This window comes from Mauremys mutica, chromosome 3, assembly GCF_020497125.1.
Source record: "Mauremys mutica isolate MM-2020 ecotype Southern chromosome 3, ASM2049712v1, whole genome shotgun sequence".
Lineage (NCBI taxonomy): Eukaryota > Metazoa > Chordata > Testudines > Geoemydidae > Mauremys > Mauremys mutica.
In genome coordinates, this window is record NC_059074.1 from 209,992,644 (window position 1) to 210,019,567 (window position 26,924).

Sequence of the window (26,924 nt, forward strand, 5' to 3'; positions counted from 1 at the left end):
GCGGGTGGGAGCGGGGGGGTGACGCAAGGGGGGCTGGGGGCTGGAGGGAGCTGGGGGGTGACGCAAGGGGGGTTGTGGGGGGGCTGGGGGGAACTGGGGGGGTGACGCAAGGCGGGGCTGTGGGGGGGGTGGAGGGAGCTGGGGGGGTGACGCAAGGGGGGTTGGGGGGCTGGGTGGAGCTGGGGGGGGTGACGGAAGGGGGGGTGACGCAAGGGGGGCTGGGGGGCTGGAGGGAGCTGGGGGGTGACGCAAGGGGCGCTGGGGGGCTGGAGGGAGCTGGGGGGTGACGCAAGGGGGGCTGGGGGGTGGAGGGAGCTGGGGGGTGACGCAAGGGGGGCTGGGGGGTGGAGGGAGCTGGGGGGTGACGCAAGGGGGGATGTGGGGGGCTGGAGGGAGCTGGGGGGTGACGCAAGGGGGGCTGGGGGCTGGAGGGAGCTGGGGGGTGACGCAAGGGGGGTTGTGGGGGGGCTGGGGGGAACTGGGGGGGTGACGCAAGGCGGGGCAGTGGGGGGGGTGGAGGGAGCTGGGGGGTGACGCAAGGGGGGCTGGGGGGTGGAGGGAGCTGGGGGGTGACGCAAGGGGGGCTGTGGGGGGCTGGAGGGAGCTGGGGGGTGACGCAAGGGGGGCTGGGGGGTGGAGGGAGCTGGGGGGTGACGCAAGGGGGGCTGTGGGGGGGGTGGAGGGAGCTGGGGGGTGACGCAAGGCGGGGCTGTGGGGGGGGTGGAGGGAGCTGGGGGGGGATGAGGCAAGGCGGGGCTGTGGGCGGAGACAGGGGCCAGCTGGAGGGAGCGGCGGGGCGGGCTGGCTCGGGCCGCGCCTGCGCACTGGCCCTTCGCCGCCGGGCGGAGGCTGGGGACGCGGCGCCGGCCGGGCCTGCCGGTGTCCGGGGAGCCCCGCGCTGGGCGGGCGGGCGGCGGTGAGCTGCGGGGCGGAGCCACCTGGCGCGTGTGTGTGTGGGGCTGGGGGCGCCTGGCTGGGTCCGGGTCCCTGTCACGCTCCGCCCGAACCGCGGGGACCTTCTGTGGGCGCGGGGCGGGTCACTCGCCCGGGCGGAAAGGGGCTTTTGTGGTCGCGTCGGGGACATTCGGGACGTTCAGCCGGTGAAATGTTCAATCCCGGGCAGGGCTCGGTCCGAAACCCCCGGCGGGGGCGGGGGCGGGGGCGCGGCGGGGGGGGGTCGCTGCTCCGCGCCGGGGGGTCCCTCGCTCTCACGTGCCGGGGGGTTAATGCAGAACGTGATTGACGGTCCGCGCCCATTAACGTGGCGTCGCGGCCTCCGGCCCGGCCGGAGCCTGGTGTAACCCGTCCGCCCTCGCCAGTGCCGGAGTGTCAGTGCCCCGCACGGGGGGGGGATGGATGTTGGTGGTTTTGTTTTAAATCCTACAAACGGTGCGCACGTGCTCAGAGCTAAGCGCGAGGGTAAGTACTTGTCGGATCCGTATGTTAATTGGTTATTATCAGTTTAGATAATTTCCTAAACAGGAGCAGTTGTATCTATACATTTTAACACAACCGTTTCCTTGTGGATTGTTTTCAAAATAGATGGCTTAGTGCATCAAAATGATTCTCCATTGCCCTGCCCTTTGTGTCATCTGTGTCAGTCTAAACACTGCCAGATCAGAAGGGTAGGGTTTTGCAGCTACTTTGCACGGCTGTAAATGATTGTATAAGGTGCAGGGCCATGATGGGTTAGGCCCACTGAGCTTCCTCATACAGATAAAGCCTTGTCTACACTGGGAGCCTAAATACTCATTGCCCTGGTCCTTGTGCAGTCATTTACATCAGTGACAAGTGGTGCAAAATCCTACCATTTTGATCTGGCAGTGCTTTGCACTCCTTTGCACACTGCTCACTGCTCCTTATGCCCTGTACCTTGTATAGTAGTGTAAATTACTATACAAGGTACAGGGCATAAGTACAGCCCGATTGGGTCAGACCAAAGATCCATCTAACCCAATATCCTGTCTTCAGACAGTGGCCAATGCCAGGTGCCCCAGAGGGAGTGAACAGGGCAGGTAATCATCATGTGATCCGTTCCAGGAACTTTCCTTGTTTTTTGTGGGGTTTTTTGCACTTGTGTAACCTCTGCAGATTCATGCAGTGTGACGTTGGGCATGGAGAGGCCTTGTTCCCTCCTCTTTGGTGGGTGATGCCAGGATAGATCTGGAAAGGGAGTCTGAAGAGGGAGCAGCCTGGGAGGCTGGTATGTAGGTGAAGCATTTCTGGAGTTCCCAGCCCCCACAGCCTCCTCCAGCCACACCACAATCCCACAGCCCCTCCCACTGCCACAGCCCTCTCAAACCCCTCTCATAGCCCACCCCCGCTCCCTGCCCCTGCTCACCATCACTCCATCTCCACCATCCCCCGAGTGCGCCACAACCCCTTTCTCCCCCCTCCCTCCCAGGCTTGCCGTGGGGGAGTGGAGGTGAGCTGGTGCGGGGGCACGGCAATTTTTTGAAGGCCTAGGGGCAGCAAATTTGTTAATCCACCACTGCTGTACAATAGAAGTAGTCGGTAGAGTTTAGGGTTTCCAACACTGTATTTCAAAAATATGGGACAGATGTGACAAAGGATTGGCCGGGCTAAACTTCAGTGGCGTTGCGTCTCCACGTGCCAGGTCGAAATACAGGATAAAAGTCATTCCATACGAATTTAGTGTGAAACAAGCAGCTTTTTCTTTAGATGAGGGATGTCCCTTAAAACACAGAACTGTTGGAAACCTCAGCCAGAGCTGCCAGGGCAATAAGTACATGTAAAACACGTTGCATAATGAAGTTTGTCATTCACTGACATATTCCCTAATGTTGCCAAGGGTTACCTTCTTGTGCTCTGGAAAGAGTGTAGTGATGCCATATTTCTGTCTCGCTAAGCCCTTGTGTGTAGTAAAATGTGTATGTATCTAATAAGGGATTTATACCGTTCATGTCTTATAAGTTAGAGGTGGGTCTGAATTGCCACCCAGAATCCAAGTGCACCCTGAAGGAGCTGGAGTGTTTCCTGCTAAAATGTTGAGAACAGCATGCTATGGTTCAGCTATTATGCACTGTCACTTTGGCTTTGTCAGTGATGGCATGTGTAGGGCCAACAACTGGGGAGAGAAGGAGGTAGCTGCTATTTGTTCTTTATAAACAAAACTCCCCATTACAGAGGAGCCTTAAGGAGATCCTGATTGTAGCCTTTATCAGCAGATTATGCACTTGTCTTAGTGACACCTTTTCTCAAGTATTTAGATGCAAACTTACCCTACGTTATCTGAGATCAAATATGGGGTGAAATCCTGCATTGAAGTCAACAGCAAAACTTTCATTGACTTCAGAGGGGCCAGGTTTTCACCCTGGGATACTGGTGGGTTTGGAAAGCTTACGTGTCTCTGCTTCCCAACATTGAACTGCCACTATCTTCTCTCGATGTAGGTTTTTATACAAAGCTTTCCTGTAGTATTTGAGCAAATTCTGTGCAATATGTGACATGATTCACACTGCACAGGTGTCATCGGATGTTTGGCTGCATGTGTTCTCCTTGTGTGCTGTTCCAGTTCTGTGCAGACAGCTGGCACAGCAGACCTCGAGCGAACTGCCCGATGACCACAAAATACATTAAGGTGCAAAGGCACCCGGCCAGGTTTATTGTTGACGAAGCACAGTAACAGCACCTGGCAGACTTTACGAAGATACTAAGACATGTTTGCTCATGACAGCAGACGCAGCTCAGTCAGTGGCAGGACTTTCCACTGCTCCCTAGGCTGGCCAAAGACACTCCCTCTGAGATACAGCTTTATACACCAATACAAACAAGTTACGTATCACCCTTGCTGTATCAGGGTGCCACCCATTGCCTTGTTACCTGTAGGTTCAATTAAAACATCTGTATTCGTCACAATGTCATCCTGACCTTATCTTTAGGATGGGTCAGTGTGTTCCTGTTATCTTTGGGGAATGTGCTGGTATTGAGGTGTTCTGGTACTGCCTTTCTGGAATGTGTTTGCGTATATATTCTTATGCCTAGCACTACTTAGGAATATGTGTTTCTGCAATATCAGCCCTGTTCTTGCCAGATTCTGTGAGCAGGGCCTGTCTCTTGCTCACAACTTAACTTTGCTTTATAGTAGCAAGTTTTGACCATCACTTTAACCCAGGCTTCAGGCCTCATACAAGGCCTCTCTAATACAAGGCCTTCTGTTTCAGGCCCTCTTCCTACTACAACAGGTAACGTTCTCTCAGCTCCATCAGTTTGCATTTGTGCAAACTTTCTGAACAAACACTAAGCTAAAGCAGATTGCACGTGTATGCGTGGGAGTGACCGTTATCTTATTTTGATTCTGCTTTTATGTCATTCTTGTAAGAATGTATTGTCTGTGTCATCATAATAATGTATAAAGGATTAAAATATGTTTTCCTTTTTCTTTGATTGTAGAGGTGACATGGAATCCACACTCTTGGAGTGAAAGAGAAGAAGTGACATTTGATAAATGGAAGCCATGAAGATATCAAAACTGTTCTATGGTTTGGGGATTTTTGCATGTGTAGCTATTTATGTTGTTTATATGAAATGGCATTTGTACGCCAAACCAATCTCAGGTACAACAGAATGTGCTACTGGAAGTAGGAGAGGCAAACTAGACCATCAGACATTGACGACTGATCACTCAGTGTTTTATGGAATTATGTTTGATGCTGGAAGCACTGGAACTAGAATACATATTTTTAAATTTACACAGAAATCAAAAGGTATGACAAGCTCCTTAAATTAACGATTTTATTAATTTCTCTCCGGGCACCCTTAAGAAAAGAGTTAAATCTTAAACCATTCTATTTTAAAACCAATTTGTACATCTCAGCCCCCGAGTTGGTGATTATCACTGTTAGTACAGTATCAGAGGGGTAGCCGTGTTAGTCTGGATCTGTAAAAGCAGCAAAGAGTCCTGTGGCACCTTATAGACTAACAGATATTTTGGAGCATGAGCTTTCGTCGGATGCATGAGCTGTTAGTACAGCTGATCAGTCACATTTGTCTTGTATAGCTCCCATTACTGCAATATTACAGTGTTATGTAATAACACTGAAAGTTTGAATCATAACATTGTTCTAAGTGTTTCTCTGATGCATGTACAAAGCAGTGCTTTCAAAATGAACATTGATAGATACTTGTAAGGGAGGCATCATAGATAGAGTGGGACCTGTACTTAGATGACCTAAGTTCTGTTCCAGTTCTGCTGCTGACTTGCTGAGTTTCACTAGAAATGTCCACTCAACTTCTTTGCTGATCTGTACCATCACACTAATCCCACATCTCTTGGGGATGTTGTGAGACTTAGTTAGTTTGTGAAGTTCTGTAAGATACTTGGGTGGAAGATGTTGTATGATTGCTAAGTGTTAAAAAACGCAGGACTCCCCAGTATATGATTTAGGGACAGATTGTCCTTACTCATCTAGGTGAGCATTTACTCACAGAGCAATTCCAGTGACATCAGTAGAACTGCTCATGTGAGTAAGGGCTGCCCTACTCCTCCACAGTTCACACCCATAGTTGATTAATTCCTTTTTTTAATTTGAACTGTGTAATTTTACCTTGGCTTCCACATATCAGTTCATCATTAAACATCTTATTCTTTTACAGCAAGAAAATAAACTTTTTAATTGCATTGTAAGTAACTTTTGGCAGTGTCCTTGAGTACAGAAACTGGGCTGTGACCATATTTAAACATTATGGGTGTGATTGTCACACGTGCTCAGCATTGGCCTAACTCTGCTTCCATTGACGTAAATTGAAGCAGAGTCAGGCTAATACTAAGCACTTTGAAAAGTTCCACCCTTGTTACTTGGACTGTTTTGAAGGTAGATTAGCCCAGGTAATAGGAGAAGTGAGGAGATGAAATAAATTCTGAGAAACTTGGATTCTTACTGTTCCAGATATGAGCAGAAACCAGCACCTATCAATTAATTGTGACTCCTAAAAAAAAACATTTTGACAAGGGTTGACCCCCATAATGATATGTGCATTTTAGTAGTAAGGCTACCTTTGATTTTCCCCTTTAGAGTAGGCTTCAGATTATTCCCATTAGCCTTAATTATGCAAAATTAGCATATAAAGGTTTAACTTGCAAAATGATCTTTTATATCAAGACTTATGCTTTTTTACTCTTAAAAATTATTGCTTTTGCACAGAGACTCCCAAATTAAGCCATGAAACATTTAAAGCACTGAAGCCAGGACTCTCTGCTTATGCTGATGATGTTGATAAGGTAACTATGCTTTTTTCTAATTGTAAAAAGATGTCTGATAGAGAGAAACTCACTCTTTATATGCTTTGCAAATGAAGCAGTGTTGAAGATTGCTATAGTATAGTATACTCCTCTTTGTATCAGTCTTTCTGATTAACTTCAATGGGAATTTGGGGGACTTAGTGTCTCTAAGAATTGCCCAGCATCTTGGAGTGTCAAACCCATGTGCTAAAAGCATAACTATTTCTACTAACTGATTGACTAACATGATTAGGTTGACAGAAGCAATGTTATTGTCTTCCTGGAAAAGAATGGAAACAAGTAATGTACCATGTTTCATCACTGTCATGATTGATACATTTTCCAATTCCATCAAATAAGCTAAACAGACAGTTAAGCCTCAGTTCAAGACTGCATATAAGCACATGCTTATGTGCTCTCCTGGATAGGGATTCTTTCTTGAATTAGTGCTTGAATGTTGTGGCCTTTTCCTGTCTCTGCATAGTTTTCTATCCTTAGGATCCAAGACCAGAAGGGTAATCATCTAGCGTGACCTCCTGTATTGCACAGGCCAGAGAACTACCCCAAAATAATTCCTAAAACACATCTTTTAGAAAAACATCCAGTCTTGATTTTAAAATTGCCAGTGATAGAGAATCCACCACAATCCTTGGTAGATTGTTCCACTGATTGATTACCCTCACTGTTTAAAAATAAAATTACACCTTATTTCCAGTCTGAATTTGTCTAGCTTCAATTTCCAGCCATTGAATTGATAAGACCTTTCTCTGCTAGACTGAAGAGCCCATTGCTAGATATGTTCTCTATATACACACTTAGAGACTGTGATCAAGTTACCCCTTAAACTTCTCTTTGTTACACTGAGCTCCTTGAATCTATCACTATAAGGCATGTTCTTTGATCATTCTCCTGCTCTCCTCTGAACCCTCTCCAGTTTATCAGCATCCTGTTTGAATTGTGGACACCGGAACTGGACACACTATTCCAGTAGTGGTTGCAGCAAGTGCTGGATACATAAGTAATATAACCTCTCTGCTCTTGAGATTTTCCTATGCACGGCTAACCAAATGTCTGTATTGCTTTTTCCTCTCTCCTCACAGAGTGCTCAGGGGATACAAGAACTTTTAGAAGTTGCTAAGGATGAGGTTCCTATGGAGTTGTGGAAGTTTACTCCTTTGGTCCTTAAAGCAACAGCTGGTTTACGGCTATTGCCAGGAGATAAAGCTCAGAAGTTGCTGGATAAGGTAATTTTTTTTTCTTTACACTTCAGAGCAGAATTTGGTCCACTATAGAATACATATACTTTTTTCTTGTGCTGCTTTCAGTGTAATTTAAATATTCCATTTTCACCATTTGGACTGTGTAGCAGTGCTCAGTTGTTTGATCACATAGTACATTGTATGTAAATCCTAATACATCAGTCCATTGCAAAAGGCTTCATGATACTAGGTTTGTATGACTAGCCTCTAATGTTCAGCTTTTTATATCTAAAAGTTATTTGTAAACGTATTAAAAATAAAAAAAAAGTAATATGAATTAATGCTGCGTAGGTATTTTAAAGAATTTGTCAAAAATATTCTTGGCAAGTAATATTTTTCTCAGTATAGTTGATACTGTTGGAGTCAAGATAGTAGGTGTTATCAGAATTAAAATGAAATAGTACATTATTAAAAAACAACAGATTAATGATAGCTACAGAAAAGTCCATCCACAACTAACTCCAGCTATAGAGTAATTAGTCTATGTATGAAACTTGATTTAAATGAATATTTTTGGGCATCCTAAATGTGTTTGAGTTAAAACTCATTATAAATATGTCACATGTAAGTTTGAGGCATTTTTAGCTATTGTCAATGGTTTGTTCAGTGCTTTAGATGTCCGTTCTTCCTGGTTTTAATCAGGGTCCTGTATTTTTGAAAATTAACTGGCTACCAAATTAGCCTCATAATAAATATGATGAGGCAGAATAGTTCTGCTCAAATTAGCTTTCATTTTTAAAATTGGGTTTCTAGTCCTTATGGTTGTGGGAATACCTATCAAATGTGCACCAGTGCCATATTTTTCAGAATTTGCAAGCAGCATGAAACAGTGGCTCTGAGAGAAATGTGAATTGTCTCATTCAGCTCAGTGTGTGGACTATGAAGCCTAATGACAGCTATTCCAGTACTGATCATTTTAGCAGAAACACCCAGCCAATATGTTTAGCAATCATTGTGGGTTACAGTGTTGGATACTGGGGCATAACTGGTTAGTTACAAGAGTGGTGAATTCTGGTGTCAAGCTCCTCCCCTGTCCAAAAAATGTCAGTTTACCTCTGACCCAGCATGCCCTCATCTGTGCTAGAAGTTTCGCCCCCTAGATGCCAAAATCCCAAACTGCTTCCCATGCTTTCCTGGTGCCCAGAGCCCCAACTGTCCCATCCTATCTGTCAAAACCTCTAGCTTCTCCCTGACAGCTGCACCCTGGAAGTTGTGAGTTAGCAATACAAAAATCGGAAGCACACTGGAAAGTGACAATTCTAGGGCAATGTGAAATTGAACTTAATATCTAAGTATATAACACAAGAAACTAACTATCATTCATTTCCATATTGCATTTACTTAAAGCTGCTGCAGAATTTCCAGTCTGACTCTCACGAGAAGCCATAGAAGCTGGGGACCTTGCTGCAGAATCTAGATTAGAGAATGTGGGACTTTGGCTTTAACTTCCACTGCACTCATGAGGCATTACTGTGCCCATTAGTAATGTTTTTCACCAGGGTGTTCTTTAAAGTGTCTTTCTCCTGCCTTCCTCTTTACACACCCCTTGGGCATGTTGCAGTCGCCATCCTTCTGGCTAAAGCAGACTAAACCACATTCCCTTTAAGACCCTATCAATGTTTGTCCTTATTTGTCCAGATTGGTTACTGTTGAACAACATCAGGTATTGTCCTGGGGTGGAATCCACTGGCTGTGTAGCACTGCCATGCAGCCTCTACCAACCCTGTTTCTGCATCACAGTACAAAGCCATTGACTAGATTGACAACTTCTTTAAAAAGCTGAGCAGTGTTTAGTACAAGCTGGATTCTAAGAGCCACTCAGCACATGAGGCTCCTCCTGACTGCAGTGCAGATGCTTTAGCAGCACTCTGAGCTTGACTCTAAGGCAATAAAATATTCTACCACACACCCATCCCTGTCTAGCAAAAAACCTCCACTGATTTTATCTTTTTTCTTTACATTTAGGTAAAAGAAATTTTCCAGACATCTCCTTTCTTTGTAAGGGATGACTGTGTCTCCATAATGAATGGAACTGATGAAGGTAGGCTGAATTTCTGAGGCATGTTTTTATAGTCTTACACATGAACACTTTTGTATAAATGAGTTGACGAAATTGCCCCAATCCTGCAGCTGGATCCTCTAGTCCAGACTTTTGTGTCCAAGCTGCGTCTCCACTAATGTCAGTGGAAATCCACATGCATGTGGATCTCTGCTAGCAGATCTCATTGATGGAATGAGACCGATGTTTGTTTTTAATTTGTGTTCCAAAATTGTGTCAACCAAAAAGCTTTTGAGGCTTAACGTTTGACTCCTTAAATAAGTGGATTGATTTAAGTGCTTGAGCACCCAGCAGTTCCAGTTGACTCAGTAGGAGCTGCTATGTGCTCAGCACTTCTGAAAATCAGGCCACATTTTTGGTGCCAAAATAGACTTGGAAGCCTAAAGTTAGGCTCCCACTCTTGAAAATCTTGGCTTTGAGTTGCCTTAAGTAGGCAGTGTTAGTTCAAGTTTATGTAGTCCACTTCTTAACTGTAAATGTACAAAGTTTTTTTTGTTTTTTTTAATAGTCTGTAAATGTGAATTAAAGTTGAAAAACTTTTATGGAAGAGAAAATGCAAACTGAGATTAACGAGGTTAAAATAAAAAGAATGCTGAGGTTGGGTCCAAAATTTGATCTAACTTTATAAATGTTTAAGGAAAATCTACCAAATTCTAAATATATAATGTCATTAATGCTGTTCATATAGTAAACTTTAAAATAGCTACCTTGTTCACTTCTTAATTTAAAAAAATGTTTTCAGCTCAGTTTTTTTTACTCTGTAACAATAGTTTTAACACATGCACTGGGCCTATTCCCTGTGGTGTGCTGATATTTTAACACTGATAACTATTTTAAGTTGTTAATTAGGCCTATTAATTTCTTTTATTAATAGAAAAGACAATGTTTGTGAAATGGGAAAAGGACAAAATTTTCAGTTCTCCAAAGTTCTTGGGAGAGAAAAATAGGAAAATGAAGAAAACCCAAATTCTTAGTTTTAAAAAAGAGAATAACTTTTTAAAATGTCTTAAGTGTAACTAAATTCAGTCAGTGCGGCTCTGTTGCCAGACAGGAGTCGCTCTACAGCAGCGGTTCCCAAACTTTAACAACCCGTGAACCCCTTTCACTAAAATGTCAAGTCTCGTGAACCGCCTCTTAAAAATGAGTATTTCCAGGGATTTTCTCCTTTACCTGATTACAAATTATAAAAGCAATCATGTTGGAAATATAAAATTTGTTTTTATGACATGCTTATTACACACTTTATTATTAATTATCATTATAGTATTTTTATTACATTATGAAAATGGCAACACTCTTCCAAGATCCCACTTTTGTAGCTTGTATCACTTTGAATAAGCCTGTTATAAGACAAGGCTCCTATGTTTCATGGAGGAGTATCAGATGTGAAACATCATGAAGGGATTTAAGAAGCCAACTCAGAGTTCCTCCTACACAAGCATTCAGCTCTTGAGCAGTCCAGGCAAACAACGCACGTTACAACAAAGCTTAAACTTGTTCTTCATAATTTTAAAAACAACAGTAGCTGCCTGTTTAATTGTAAAAGCAGCAAAAAATATCCACCTCCCTTTCCATTGCTTATAAGGAGTCTTGAAGTTTAAATCTCCTCAGTGTGATAGAGATGCTTGCTTTGATCTGCTTAGCTCTTGGAAGTCCAGGGGCTCCGGGCTGCTGGCCCCATGCTGCCTGCAGTCCCTAGGGACAGCTCTGTCCACCATTAGGGAATTTTCTCCCAAGAACCCCCTGTAACATTTCGTGAACCCCCAGGGGTTCACAAACAACAGTTTGGGAACCACTGCTCTACAGCATGAAGGATTGCTTATTTGTTGATCTTTTAGCTAAAAAATGAAACCTTTAGAACAAAGCCGTTGCTGCTTATCCACTGATGTGTTTGATATATAAAGTGGTTGCTAGCCACTTCAAGCAGAGGGACTCAGCCAGTTGGCTTGGATGTTATATAAGCACTTTGGAACAGGGATTGTCTTTTTGTTCTATGGTTGTACAGCACCTAGCACCAGGGGCTCCTGGTCTGGGGCTCCGAGGCACTACAGATAATTAGTAATATAAATATTGGCTGCCGAAGCATGTTCTCCATGTTTAAGGTCCCTAACATACATTTAAGATTCTCGATTTTTATGGAAGTGTTATTTCTAAAGTCTGGGGGTCTGATTCTCAGGTGGTGCAAATCTGCATAGCTCCATTGAGATCAACAGAACTATGATAATTTACACCAGCTGAGGATCTGGCCCTTCATTTCTAATTCTAAACCAAGCATTCTTTTGAGGGTTGCATTAGTGAAAACTACTTGCTAAAGGGGGCATATGACTGATGGTCTTTTTGCATTTAGTCTGGTGTAGGGTGACAGACCCAATTTGCTGATTGTTTAATCTAAAATCTGTAGCTGAACTGTTGAAAAAGACAGCTGTATTTTAAAAAAACAACAACAAAAAACCCTAAATCTCCAGTCACAAAATCTAAATCAAGAAAAATGTTTATGGTTTAACTCGCTGTTTGCCATGGACAGATGACATTGTCTAAAGGCGTGTCTTTCTGGAATGTTCTCTTATCAGGAATTTCGGCCTGGATCACGATCAACTTTTTAACAGGTATATATGTGTGTGTGTGTGTGTGTGTGTGTGTAGCTGTGCCTGATACCTGCAGCTTTCCTGTCTTCAGTGTCCCTCCCTTGAGCTTATATACAATGGGTGGGCTGTGAGGAGGTTTGGGGTGGCCAGCATCCGCCTCTGGCTGTGGGTGAAATCTTGGCCCCATTGAAGTCTATGGGAGCTTTACTGACTTTCATGGTGCCAGGGGTTCACCTCCTATATCTAAGCTTTTACATGCTCCTTTTTCTTGAGAGACCAGGGCACGTGATTCCATCTCTGGAGTACCATTAGCCCCAGGTAAGTCTCTAACTCAGGTACTCTAAATCGTCTTGGCAATTGCACAGAAATAGAGAGAAAATCATAGAATATTGATATTAGAATCTATTTAGATCACAGTAATGATCCCTAGTAGGGCTGTCAAACGATTAAAAAAAAAACCACAATTAATTGTGAGGTTTTTTTTTAAAGTTGCAATTAATGTAAACCTTTAGCGCTTACAAGTCCACTCAGTCCTATTTGTTCTTGTTCAGCCAATCACTAAGACAAACAAGTTTGTTTACATTTGCAGGCGATAATGCTGCCCGCTTTTTTTTTTTACGTCAACTGAAAGTGAGAACAAGCGTTCATGTGGCACTATTGTCGTCAGCATTGCAAGATATTTACATACCAGATGCACTAAAGATTCATATGTCCCTTCATCCTTCAACCACCATTCCAGGGGACATGCTGATAACACTATTTTTTAAAGGAGTGTCAATTAAATTTGTTACTGTTCTCCCCCAAGGAGTTCAGTATGTCTCCTGCTCTGTAGTTTTACCCGCATTCTGCCATGTATTTCATGTTATGGTAGTCTCGGATGACAACCTGGTATAAGTTGTTCATTTTAAGAACACTTTCACTGCAGAAACGCAAAGAAGATACCAATATGACATTTCTAAAGATAGCTACAGCACTCAACCCAAGGTTTAAGAATCTGAAGTGCCTCTCAAAATCTGAGAGGGACAAGGTGTGGAACGTGTCAGAAGTCTGAAAAGAGCAACACTCCAATGTGGAAACTACAGAACCTGAACCACCAAAAAAGAAAATCACCCTTCTGGTGGTGGCATCTGACTCAGATGGTGAAAATGAAGGTACATCAGTATGCACTGCTTTGGATCGTTATCAAGCAGAACCCACCTGGTCTCACTTTCAGGTGACGTAAAAAAGAAGCAGGCAGTGTTATCTCTCTAAATGTAAACAAACTTGTTTGTCTTAGCAATTGGCTGAACAAGAAGTAGGACTGAGTGGACTTGTAGGTGATAGTTTTGTTTTCAAGTGCAGTTATGAAACAAAAATAATTCTACATTTGTAAGTTGCACTTTCATGCTAGCAATTTCACTACAGTATTTGTATGAGGTGAATTGAAAAATAGAATTTTTTTGTTTTTTACAGTGGAAATATTTGTAATAAAAATAATATAAAGTTTTAGTACAGTGCACTTTGTACTCTGTGTTGTAATTTAAATCAATATATTTGAAAATGTAGAAAAACATCCAAAAATATAATAAATTTAAATTGGTATTATTATTTAACAGCGCAATTAAAGCTGCAGTTAATCACGACTTTTTAAATCTACTTAACTTGTGTTGCATTAATTGCTTGAGTTAACTGCAATTAATTGACAGCCCTAATTCCTAGTATTTATACTGCAGGTGCTGCTGTTATCAAGTAGGCCGGACACTTGCACAATGTGCGCGCAGGTGTACTGTGGGTACACAAGAAAATAATGAAAATTACAGAAGCAAGCGTGCTCCTGTGCATCTAGACATATGCTTCAGTGTTGTGAAATTAAAATTTAGACATGGGATATAAATGTTTCTAAACAGCTAGAAAATAAAATGGCTTAAAATAGTGGGAACATGATTGTAACTAAGGCTGTGTCTACACTACAAATAATACAGTGGCACAGCTGCAGCACTGCATCTGTGCTGCTGTAGAATAGACATTTCCTACATGAACAGAAGGGGGAGGTTTGTTGACATAGTTAATCCACCTCCCCAAGAGATGACAGTGTAGACTAGGCCTAAATTTCTCTTTGAAGAATAGTATTTAAGGCTCCCCTTTTACAAAGGGATTACTCACATACCTAAAAGTTAAGTATGTGTTTAAGTCTTGGCGGGATCAAGGCCTAGTATTTGTAGTTTGGGTTTTTGTGTTTTCTTTCCTTCTTGGTTTAAGGATCTTAGGGGAAAAAATACAGGTATTTCCATACTATGAAAGGTTATCTCTGTGCAGTTTATCACTCCATTCAACCAGTCTGCCTTTTCAGTTTGTTTTTATAGCTGGGCAATAATCCAGGTAGTTAATTACGGACTTGCTTTCTGCTATATGAAAACTAATTGTAACTGTGTATGCTGTTCATCTCTCATTGTCTATGGGAGGACGGGTTTTTCCCCCCTCTTTTTTAGCCATTTGTTTGTTTTTATTGCTTTATGGGTTTGAGTTATTACTGAACACACAATGGCTTTCATTATATCCCATGATGCATTTCAGGTAGCTTAAATGCTCCAAGAAACAGAAGTGTAGGAATGCTGGATTTAGGAGGTGGATCAACACAAATGACATTTCTTCCAATCACTGAGGTAAACTGAACACACGTACTGCAGGGAAACACTGGTTTGAATGAATAGGCATTCTGCTTTTCTAGCAAAAGGATTGAGGCGGTTTGTTACATGAAGGCGTGCTTCCTACTCGTCTCTTCACAAATCTGGAGTCACTTCCTCGTAGTTGCCATGGTACAATGATGGTGGTGTCAATGATTTGTGATCAAGAGAAGACAAGTCTTACCAGAGCTACTTTCTGGTTAGGAAAATCACAATCTCTTTGTAGTTTCCATTTGTGTCCATAAAAAATTACCATGCAATGGGCAGGATTGATTTTTCATCCATAGGGGTTCAGAACTGGAATAAGGGGACATTGCAGGTTAGGAATGAAGTCCATTGATGGAGGTCATGGAAAGAAGTGTATTTTGTTTTAAATCCTTATTTGCATTGGTTTGGTGTCAATATAAATGTTTAAGCTGATATGACTGTAGTGGCAGGTCACTATTTTAGCTCCTGTTCTTATGTTCTGGTCATCGCTAATGGATCCAGGGCTAGTCTGAGACTAGTCTGTAAATAACTTATTTCCACAGCCAGCCAGGACTTCTGTGTGGATGGTAACCTGTTCATATGCTCAAATACTGTATTGTTACTCATTGATGTTTCTGGACGTTCCAAAAAAAATCCTACAATGACTTCTTTGTTTTTCCTTATAGATCACTCTCCGGACATCACCAGCTGGCCATATCACTTCATTTCAAATGTTTAACAACACATACAAACTGTATTCATACAGGTTAGTTGTGGGGAAAAGAAAGCGTCAGGTAAAGATGAAAGCCAATTATTGGATTAATGTGATTTTACGCATGTGCTTAACTTTAAGCATTTATATGCTCTGTGCAATTGAGAATCTCATGAGTAACAGTGTTTGCCTGTAATACAAAAACTGGAGAGATTGACTTTGGCAAAATTACTGCGCCTAATATTCACACAAGTTTATTATAGTGGTGGACACACTGACAATGGGAAGAAGATCCAGTCAGAGGAATCATACCACATATTCTCATATAGCTACAGCCAAATAGACTCCACCTTATTTTCTTCTTTATTGTGCTTTGCTATGTTGGAGTTTAGGTTTTGCTTTTTCTTATTTTCTGCATGTTGGGTGCCTGAAACCCTTTGGCCCATTTGAAAACCACAGCTGAAATCCTAACACTTAGCCAGTGCAAAGCTGAAGGAAATTGAGTCCTTTAGCTAGTTACCATTATGACCATTCTGTGTCTAAGGCATAGACAGTCTGATTCCATGGGTACCATGGCAGCGTACAGAATGTCAGACACACGCTCTAATGGCAGCACAACAGATGGGGTTGTGATTTGGCCCCTGCTGCTGGCTTGAAGGGGTTGGGAGAGCTCGTTCCCATGGGCGGAGGGAGTGTTTCACATCTCAGTGATTCCCTCCAACTTGTGCTTGGTGGGATGTTTGTGGAGTGATGTTGTTCTGGGCTGGAAGAAGAGCTGAGACAATGTGGCGCTGTTGGGAGATGGTAGGAGGAGCATTAGGGAAGATCCTGGAGGGCTCCTCCTCCTCAGCCACACAGAGCAGTCTGGTTTTCTACATCCCCACCCCCCTCAGCCCTCCTAGAAAAGAAGTCAGACCTGATTCAGTTGCAATGTGAACGAGCAGGATTTCACTCTGACAGTCCCTTTGCTATCCTCCACTTGAGAAGAAATGATTTTGCTAGTGTCAGACTGTGGAAGAGAGGAGATGTTAATGGAAGTGACAGCCCAACCTTCACTCGAACCACACACAGGCTATTTGCTGCTGAGTCATGACGATTTGCTGGAAGCGTCCTGCAAATAGACAGGACTGGCTTGTCCCAGCGTGATGCCGGTAGAAGTGTATCCTTTCACAGAGGCTTTTCTCCTTCACAGTTACCTGGGACTCGGGTTAATGTCAGCAAGGCTTGCGATTTTAGGCGGCGTCGAGGGACAAGCCTGTAAGTACTCCAGCTCGGAGCTCTTGCATTTCAGGGACTTGTAGGAGAATCTTTTATAGGCCAAATGATCCTCTGGGCCAGAGCTTCCCGATCTTTTCTATTTGCTGTGCCCCCCTCTTTGCAGATTCATGTTCCTTGTGTGACCCCCCCCCCCTTTCCTCTCCGGCGTGCTTCCCCTCTCCCTTTGCAGTCACTCTCCTGGCCTGCTGCTCCCTTCTCTCCCCACAGCCCAGCCATGAGCGTGGCCAGGCTGCACCTGCTGACTCCACTCACGGGCTCCAGCTGTTTTCTCCCCGCAGTGGTCTGGCCCCTGCTCCCCACATTACTGCCTGCTGCCACCGGCCCAGTGCCGGGGCACGGGCAGGGCGGGGTGTGAGATGGGGGAGGGGGCAGTAATAGGCATTCCAGGGGCAGGCTCGCTCTCCAGCCCCTCCCCTTGTGCACCGGCTGCCTCCACCACTCCTGCCTGTAGAAGGGAGGTGCCTCCACCGGCTCCTGCTCCTCAGAAAGTAGCAAGAATGCAGGAATGCTCTACTTCACATCAGGTCCTCTGTCCGGCCCCCCGGGTGCAAAACCCATTCTGTGGGCCATAGGAGCAGAACCTGTTCCAAGGGGAAGTGGTGGTTCATTCACTCGCTACTCTCTCCATTATCAGCCTGCCTGTGCCATAGAGGGGACCACTGCATATCGCTGGGCACATCTGCCAGCGAGATGGGTGTGGGCAGAGGGTGGTGCTGTCAAAGGAAGGCATAGGCCATTACCAGCCCATGTGGGGATATGGGGGTGTTCAGGCCATGAGTGGGTTAGAAACGGCTAGCGAGGTGGGAGGATGCTAAGCAGGACTGTGGCATGGGGAGGAGGGATTGGCAGTTGATTCCTTAGCATGTGTCTTAATGCTGTTTGATCTATTTCTTTCTATTACAGTAAAGGAAGGAGAGGAGCTAATTAGTCCCTGTTTATCACCCAGCTTCCAGTGTGAGTGGGAACATGCTGAAATAGTGTACAGAATTAAAGGGCAGAAGGCAGGTATAGTAACTTCTTTCTGTTGTATTATAGATTTGCATGTTAAAATCAGAACAAACAGCATGTACTTTCTGGGTCTGTCTGGCTGAGGTATTCAGTTGTTTTGTTACTGTCTAACTTTGCTTTGACCTCAGGCTATTCCTACCCAAGAGATTTTTCCTCCCTTCGTCCACACCCCATCTGCTCCAGTGTGTAATAGGGGGAGCTCTAATGTAGATTAGTCAATGGCATTTTAAAATCCATGCTGTCAAACCCAGGTCAGAGCATGTCTACATAACATGATGGTTTACAGTAAGAGCCACTGGGGCCCTGTCTACACTAGCACTTCCATCGTGTCTGCAACAGTGGGAAACTCTAAGAAAAAAGTTTAGCATAACCAGGTCCAGACAATTCGGGCCAGATTCTAGCTGTTGCAAATCAGCCTGCCGCTATTGAAACCTGTGGAGCTAGGCTGGTTCACACCAGCTGGAGGTCTGTCTGTCCGAGTTTTTCCAAGCCATTTGTGCTCACAGCGAATCTACCTTTTTGACAGGGTTTTCAAATAGAAAGTTAGCCTTTTTTGCAATAGCGAATGAGTTTTCTTTGTGGAAACTGTTGTTCCCTTTCCACAAACTTCCTGCCTTGCAGGCATAGGTTTTGGACAGAGGATCTGAAAAAACCCAGATCCTGTCGTGTCTCTCAATGTGATGTTCAGTCATATATTCCCAAACCTTTTTCTTCATCCAGAGTGCTCTTCTCAGTTGAAACAGCCTCTTTGCCTGCCTGAGGCCCTATTTTCAATTTGAGCTCGAGAGTATTTCTCAAATTATTCACATGCCACTCAGTCTTACCTTTCCCTTATTACTAACTAGGGTTGTCAATTAATTGCAGTTAATGCACATGATTAACTCAAAAAAATTAATTGTGATTAAAAAAATTAATCACCGTTTTAATCGAACTGCTAAACAATAGAATACATTTGACATTTATTAAATATTTTTGGATGTTTTCTACATTTTCAAAGATATTGATTTCAATTACAACACAGAATACACCTCTACCTCGATATAACACTGTCCTTGGGAGCCAAAAAATCTTACCGCATTTATAGGTGAAACCGCATTATATTGAACTTGCTTTGATCCACCGGAGTACGCAGCCCCACCCCTCCGGAGCACTGCTTTACCGCGTTATATCCAAATTCATGTTATATTGGGTGGCGTTATATCGAGGTAGCAGTGTACGAAGGGTATGGTGCTCACTTTATATTTATTATAAATGTTTGCACTGTAAAAGAAATAGTATCAGGTGAATTGAAAAATACAAGTACTGTAGTGCAGTCTCTTTATCATGAAAGTTGAACTTACAAATGTAGATTTTTTTTTTGTTATATAACTGCACTCAAAAAACAAAACAATGTAAACCTTTAAAGCCTACGAGTCCACTCAGTCTTACTTCTTGTTCAGCCAATTGCTCAAACAAGTTCGTTTACATTTGCAGGAGATAATGCTGCCTGCTTGTTGTTTACCATGTCACCTGAAAATGAGAACAGGTGTTCTCATGGCACTGTTGTAGCTGACATCTCAAGATATTTACATACCAAATGCACTAAAGATTCATATGCCCCTTCATCCTTCACTACCATGCTGATGACGGGTTCTGCTCGATAAGTCCAAAGCAGTGCAGACCGACGCATGTTCATTTTCATTATCTGAGTCAGATGCCACCAGCAGAAGGTTGATTTTCTTTTTTGGTGGTTCGGGTTCAGTAGTTTCCACATCAGAGTGTTGCTCTTTTAAGACTTCTGATAGCATGCTCCACACCTCATCCCTCTCAGATTTTGAGAGGCACTTCGGATTCTTAAACCTTGGGGCGAGTGCTGTAGCTATCTTTAGAAATCTCACATTGGTACCTTCTTTGCATTTTGTGAAATCTGCAGTGAAAGTGTTCTTAAAATGAACAACATGTGCTGGGTCATCATCTGAGACTGCTATAACATGAAATATATGGCAGAATGTGGGTAAAACAGAGCAGCAGACATACAGTTCTCCCTCAAGGAGTTCAGTCACAAATTTAATTAACACATTATTTTAATGAGCGTTATCAGCATGGAAGCATGTCCTCTAGAATGGTGGCCGAAGCATGAAGTGGAATTTGAATGTTTAGCATATCTGGCCTGTAAATACCTTGCAATGCCAGCTATGAAAGTTCCATGTGAATGCCTGTTCTCCCCTTTCAGGTGACATTGTAAACAGCAAGCGGGCAGCATTATCTCCTGCAAATGTAAACAAACTTGTTTCTCTTCGACTGGCTGAACAAGAGGTAGGACTGAGTGAACTTGTAGGCTCTAAAGTTTTACATTGTTTTGTTTTTGAATGCAGGTTTTTTGGTACATAATTGTACATTTGTAAGTTCAACTTTCATGATAAAGAGATTGCACTACAGTACTTGTATGAGGTGAATTGAAAAATACTATTTTGGTTTTTACAGTGCAAATGTTTGTAATAAACATAAAGTGAGCACTGTACGCTTCGTATTCTGTGTTGTAAATGAAATCAATATATTTGAAAATGTAGAAAACATCCAAAAATATTTAAATAAATGGTATTCTATTATGTTTAACGGCGCAATTAATTGCATGATTAATTGCGATTAATTTTTTTAATTACTTGATAGCCCTATTACTAACCCTTATTCTCCCAGTCCTACCGTTCCTACAAATCCTCTCTAAAAGATATATTGTAACCTAGATGGGACCAAACGGGGGCCCATCCAGTGTGCTGGCACGAGGGAATAAAGAGGGTGTGGGAACCCCTGTATTTCCCTGCACTGATGTGCCATTCCACCACTCCCTGCACATGGGGGGAGCAGGCTCTGCAGTGCAAACCTGCGAGTACCCAACTTATTCAAGTGAATGGGAGGGGGGAGTGAGCAGAGACTTGATTCCCCCCCCCCCCCAGCACCCCCAGCCGTGTAGTTATACCAGTGCATTGGAGAGCATATGCTGTCAGCCCAGCGCAGTTAATGCTCTCCTTGGAGCACTAGAGAGCGCAGGAAAGAGATTGTAGCTCTCTACGGGCTGGTCTACACTGGGGGGGAATCGATCTAAGATGTACAACTTCAGCTACGCGAACGAAGTATCTTAGTTCGACTTACCTGGCCGTCCTCAGGCGGCAAGTTGACCGCCGCAGCTCCCCCATTGACTCCGCTTACTCCTCCTGCCAAGGTGGAGTACGGGCGTCGATTTGGGGATCGATTTATCACATCTAGACGAGACACGATAGATCGATCCCCGATAGATCGATTACTACCCGCTGATCCGACAGATAGTGTGGACGTGGCCTGAGTCATAGTCTCCTTCTGGGCTGCTGCAGGAGCAGCTCAGCAATATTCTTACTGTGGGCTCTTTTGTTCACTGATGATCTAGTCCGTACTTTGGATCCATCCAGATCCCACTGAAGCCTGTAAGTTTTGCCATTGGCTTCATCAGGAAAAGGATCCGGTCCTTTATTTCCATGGATAGTCTCTAGTAAATTTGAGAGCATTGCTGACCTAAGGGGACCAGAGCCTTGCAGACCCCAAAGAAATTAAACGGCGGCGGTGGTTAATCACCAGTATGTGATTTGTTGGGTCTCTTTCTCTCTCTTTTAGGTGAGCCTCTGTATGAATCCTGTGCTAACAAAGTAGCAGAACTGCTCTACAAGAAGGTGCATAAAACAGAAGTAGTAAAGGATTTGGATTTTTATGCTTTCTCCTATTATTATGACCGTGCAGCAGAGGTTGGCCTAATAGGTACATTTGTTTCTGAGTTTCTTTGTAATGCAAGGGTAGTTAATGGGAGAGTTTGTGCCCCTTAAAATATCCAGTTTCTTCGCAAAGCTACAAGGAATTGTGTCCTTGGTTATATTAATGTACAGTGATATTATTTTTTGAAGATCGGGTACTATAAAATTGTTGGGGAAAAAAAGCACAGGGACTTGGAGGTCTGACCTGAAACAATTTTCAGCCTTTTTATTTTTAATGTCTAAATTTCAAAAATAGACAGTGTCCCATTAAGGCTAAACAAATGTTTATAAAAAATGACTGCCTGAAGTTCAGCTTGTCAGTCCATATTAAGGCATCTGAATAAAGGTCTGACCCTGCTCCAGTGAAGTTTGTGGCAAAACTCCCACTTACTTCAGTGAGTGCAGGATCCAGCCCTCAGTGGTCCAATTTCCAGAAGTGTTTAGCATCCAGCATTTACAACTGACTTCACATGCACACTGTAAAACGTGCCCTGTTTTTCCCCCTTCTAGATAAGGAAAAAGGAGGTAACCTAACAGTTAATGACTTTGAAATTGCAGCCAAGTATGGTAAGTAAAAAATGCTGGCCAAGATTTTCAAAAGTGACTAGTGATTTGGGGTGTCTGTCTTTTTTTTTGGGGGGGGGGGTGAATTTGAAGGATCTTAGAGGCCTTATTGTCAGAAAGCATTGGGCACTCACGGTCTGAAAATCAGACCCCTTCTAAAGTGTCTCAAATTAGGTACCCAAAAGTACTAGTTACTCCTGAAAGTCTTGGCCACAATTTTTCTAATAAGTCCTTATTGTTTACAAAGACTGCAAAAAAAAAAAAAAAATCATGCAATATAGATGTCTGAGCTCTCTTGCAATAATAAGAATAATAAATGTCATTTAGCAATTACCTTGAAATCATAAATGTAAAATAAGTGGATTGTGCTCTCATCCAATTTATTTTTTCTTAAAGTTTATACTTGCGTTTAAAGGTGGTCTGGAGAGAGGAGAAAATTGATTTTTTACTTTTTGGGGGGAGAGGGCTTCTTTTTGTTGTGTAAAGATGATCTGAAAGGTTTTTTAAAAATCAGTAAATATATTTGTTTATTAAAAACTTGTCTACCTTTTTTTCCCTTCCTCCCCCTGGAGACTGTGTGACACATGAACATCTGTTGTTGTTTTTGACATCAGAAATACCATTCAAGTAAAATCTGATTAATTGGGAAAGGAAGCTATTTTTAAACTGACTCTTTACCTCTCTCTGGTTTTGGTAATTCACATTTAATTCAAATGCTTTAGAAACACTCAAGAGAAAAGTTGCCTTTGTGAAAGATTCAGCATTCTTGCCCTGTCAAGCAAGGGCTGAGATTGTTCACAGTCTACATCTCAACACTTTCATGAATTCTCCAGCAAAAACCAGGGATGATCAGGCTTGAGGTTTCTGGTATTTTATTATTCTAAACAAGCAGAAAAAAGTTGTTTGATTCTACAAAAAACTTGCAGGCCCTCTTTAAACATCTGTAAAGAAGCAAAAAAAAATTTTAAAAACCCCAAGGCACAAGCCCGTTTTTCTTAGCTTGCAGAGGTATGTCACAAGAGTGTTTATATACCCAAATAATATTTACTAATATCACAAACTGATTGGTTGGTTGATTATAAAATGTTTAATGCCTACAAAGTCACTATAGGTAAGAATTTGTCTGTGGATATAAACTGTTGCTTTTCTGGGTTGCAGATTATTGCAGTAGTTATTTCTCCCTGCTTGCTTAAACACATCCATATCAAATAAATAGAAATGTTTATGCATATGAGCAGTTTGTACATATTCTCTGCTAAAAACATTAAATGTGCACTATTCCAAGACCTTTCATTACAGTTTGGTTACTGGGGATGTGTAAATGAGAGCAGAACCACTTTAATGTAGTTGAGAATCAAGCCCTTTGTCTCTTGACTGCATCCTGGCACCCATGTGGAGCCCCATCACCTTCAGGATCATTCTGCCAGTAGAGTCAGGTAAAACTCTTAGGAACTAAAGGTTTTTGCAGAGGGCTCACTGCCTCTTTGACCGCTTTACTAGACTTAAAATATGTTTTGGAGGAGAGAGGAGAATGTTTTTGAGGGAGGATGGCTGCGTAACAAGGCATAAACAGATTTTGAGATGCATACTCTTTTCTATATCTACCTTAGGCCTGGTTTACAAAGATAAGTTCTGTCGGCTTAGCTATGTCAGGCAGGGGTATGAAAAAACACACCCTGACTGATTTCGCTATGCCAGCGTAGCTGCCTCTATGCTGGAGGTTACATTGACAGAGGCCTGGTCTATACCGAGAACATAGGACAACCTAGTTATGTTCACACCCCCTGAGAGGAGATGTTAAACTGACCTACGTCCCAGTATAGACCTGGTTGGGTCAATAGAAGAATTCTTCTGTCAACCTAGTTACCGCCTCTCAAGGGGATAGGTTAACTACAGCAGCGGAAAACCCCTTTCATCGCTGTAGCAAGTGACTACGCCATTGCAGCGGTGCTACTGTAGCACTTATAGTGTAGATACAGCCACGCTAACTTTGTTTCGAGGGCAGTGTTCCTACATAAACCCAAGAATTCTGTCTGTTGGGGTAGACCGTGTCTACACTACAGTTATGCAGACAGATTCCATAGTGTAGACGTACCCTCCATTGATGAAAGGGGTGTTAAGACTGGAGGGCCTAAAATTAGGCTCCTGAGTCCATATTTAGGTGCCTAAATAAGTGGCCTGATTTTTCACCGGTGCTGAGCGCCTGTCAATTTCAATCTTGGGACTGTGGCCTTCTGAAAATAAGCTACTTCCTTAGGTCCCTAAATGTGGACTCTCTTCAGGAAGCCATTTTTTAAAATCTTGTCCTGTTTTTCCTTGTTCTGTTTCTGTTCCACCCATTCACAGGGAGGATAAACTAACCTGTCTTAGGGATTTGAATAGTTATTTATAAATTGAAAAATCAATTCTCTCTTCATTCTTCTTAGTGTGTAAGACCATGGAGGTGAAGCCAGGAGACAATCCTTTCCTCTGCCTGGACCTCACCTATATCAGTTTGCTACTGCAAGAACTGGGCTTCCCAAAAAGCCAGGTGTTTCAGGTAATATTGGTCAGCGCTGTGTTGAGATACCTCTCAACTTCCTAGTGATGTACGACAATTGTTTTACTTCTCTCCTTTTTATTTTCTAGCTTGCCCAAAAAATTGACAATGTCGAAACAAGCTGGGCTTTGGGAGCCATCTTTCACTACCTTGATTCACTTCACAGGCTGCAATACTAAGGCTTCTGGGCCTAAACCCTCAAAAGGATTTGAGTACTTCAGTCTATGGGTACCCAGTCTAAGGTGGCTTACAGGTGACTGATTTTGCTCACTCTTTGTGACAATCAGACCCTTTTAAAAGGTGATCTTAAGTTGAGCACCCAAACTCCCAATTTATGAAAAGGTAGAGCATGGCAGCTAAAGAATACCTCCTTGATCTCGCAGTATCTGCAGAAGACTTGATGTTAAACTAGATCATCTTGGTGAGAATTCTGGGATTCATTGAGGGGCTTTGTTCCCAATGCAACTACAAATTCTATGAGAAGAGTACACCTTTGTGGAACATGTCTGTGTCATTTTTGCTTGTAATATGCTGAGGTCAATGTTAGAAATGGCTACTCCAGACATGCCGCCTCTTTTATGGTTCTGATTTATAATGTATTTCTTTGGTAATGGTCTTTGGTGAATTTTTAACTCTTTAAATGTTTGAGAATTAATTATGTAAGTGAAGACAAGGGCATTGCCTAGCCAAGCTGCTGGTCAGAGCTGATGCTGGCTTTGGAATGCAGCGTGGGAGACTTGACTCTGCTGGAGTATGGCTGAGCTTTGGGCTGACCATTCCAGCAGAACTCAGGTGTGTTGTGGAGGTGACGGGCACACTTAAGGATCCCATTGCAATCTATGGGAGCTCTTCATTGGCCTTTAAAGGCTGAGGTACGTACTTTAGGCACTTGCTGTTGGAGGTGGGGTGGTGGAACTCCATTTCAGTCCTTTAGGGGAGTCCCTGGCAGCATGACTTGACTGGGACTGTAAGGGAGACAGGGCTTTGGAGTTGGTACAGGCCTCCTATAGGGGTGGAGCCTCCTGCTGCTCCCCTGAGATCTGCAGGGCTTGGGGGGGCCAAACCCTTACCACCACTCCCAAGTGGAAGAATTTGGAGGACACACCGCCAGAACCACCCACTTCCTCAGGTCCCCTCCTGCTGGATTTCCTGGGCAGTTGGTATTAGTCACCCTAACATGAACTGTTAAATAGTAAAATGGGTAGTTCCTAGATTTGTGTGTTGGGGGGGATCAGGGCATGTATTTTAATCTTCAATGATGGTGAGAAGAAGCTGTCATGTGGTTTTGTGGGAGGCGGTACTAACGCATGTCCACATATACTTGAGGTTTGTTGGTGCTTGAATAGGGTTAGTTCTTTGTTAATTAACTTCACACAGGAAAAATCCTGAGCCTGGAGTATCTGTGGGTTTCACCCAGGCTTGGGGTGGCTTTTACAAGGCTGGTTTGGAACCTCAAGAGACCGTTTCTAGTAAACAGTGCTTGGAGTGCCTCTGTCTGCCTTTGATAAATGAATGTATTGTTGCTGCACTGAGCATGGATGGCAAGACTGACCTGTGAGGAAGCAGGAGGCATAGCCGAGGTGGTTGGTACTTTGAACGCAATACTTCTATCAGTGTACTGTATAGAGTGAAGACTGTTCCTAACTGTGCAATAGGAAAACAATTTGTAAGTTATCCTTAAGTAGTGGATTGCATCAGGTTAATATGTAGTCAGCATAGACACTAGCTGGTTCTTAAAGGGCCTTATCCAACGCCCCATACTGTCACTAAGAGTTTGTCCAAGGAATTTGGATTATTCCCTAAATGAATAAAGCTAGATCTTCGCTGCCTGAGAAGCACAAACTTGGTGTAAAACCCATGCGGGAAACTATCAGATTTTTCTAAAATGTTGCTCTGCTTGTCATTGGCTTTTTCTCTGTAAAGTAGCATGTATGTGAATGTATGATGATTATTTGAAAACTATTTTATTGGCAATAAAATTTTAATTACAAATTGGGATGTTTCCTATTTGGATTAATGTGTGGTACTGTGGAGTGATTGTCTCTGTATAACAAGTCATTGCACTGATAGCAGCTTACCTTCACTATGTGTTCATGGGAAAACACTGCATCTTAGCCTCTTCTATTGCAATGTGGTAACTTCTGAATACATACCAAGGTCCTGGGATGAAAGTTGCTCTATAAGTGTGATACATGAATGGTATTTCTGGCTTTGTTTTGACCAGGATCATACCGATGGGCTTACCTTAAGAAGGGTTGGGCTTGGTTTTGTTGCCATAAGTCAACTACTAA

The 26,924-nt window shown here is 43.1% G+C and overlaps 1 protein-coding gene across 2 annotated transcripts; it reads left to right on the forward strand.

The window, feature by feature from the left end:
* Nucleotides 1–782: 782 nt before the first annotated feature.
* On the forward strand, nucleotides 783–26,625 carry ENTPD6 (ectonucleoside triphosphate diphosphohydrolase 6). 2 transcript variants are annotated; one of them, XM_045010811.1, is made up of 14 exons: nucleotides 783–916; nucleotides 4,414–4,727; nucleotides 6,165–6,241; nucleotides 7,342–7,485; nucleotides 9,466–9,541; nucleotides 12,130–12,165; nucleotides 14,698–14,786; nucleotides 15,461–15,540; nucleotides 16,679–16,743; nucleotides 17,668–17,769; nucleotides 21,397–21,537; nucleotides 22,041–22,097; nucleotides 24,521–24,633; nucleotides 24,723–26,625. In XM_045010811.1, exons 2-14 carry the CDS (start codon nucleotides 4,469–4,471, stop codon nucleotides 24,810–24,812), a joined length of 1,329 nt encoding a protein of 442 aa, XP_044866746.1. In that variant the 5' UTR covers nucleotides 783–916; nucleotides 4,414–4,468; the 3' UTR covers nucleotides 24,813–26,625. The 2 variants fall into 2 exon arrangements, with proteins under 2 accessions (XP_044866746.1, XP_044866744.1); XM_045010809.1 differs by lacking the exon at nucleotides 783–916 and adding an exon at nucleotides 1,270–1,419.
* Nucleotides 26,626–26,924: the final 299 nt, after the last annotated feature.

What these genes read in the sequence shown, in the direction of transcription:
- ENTPD6 (XM_045010811.1), top strand. Translation starts at nt 4,469, where the DNA reads ATGGAAGCCATGAAGATATCAAAACTGTTCTATGGTTTGGGGATTTTT. An exon ending in AGCAGAGGTTGGCCTAATAG is followed by an intron (nt 21,538 to 22,040) that starts GTACATTTGTTT and finishes TCCCCCTTCTAG; the next exon opens with ATAAGGAAAAAGGAGGTAAC. An exon ending in TGAAATTGCAGCCAAGTATG is followed by an intron (nt 22,098 to 24,520) that starts GTAAGTAAAAAA and finishes CATTCTTCTTAG; the next exon opens with TGTGTAAGACCATGGAGGTG.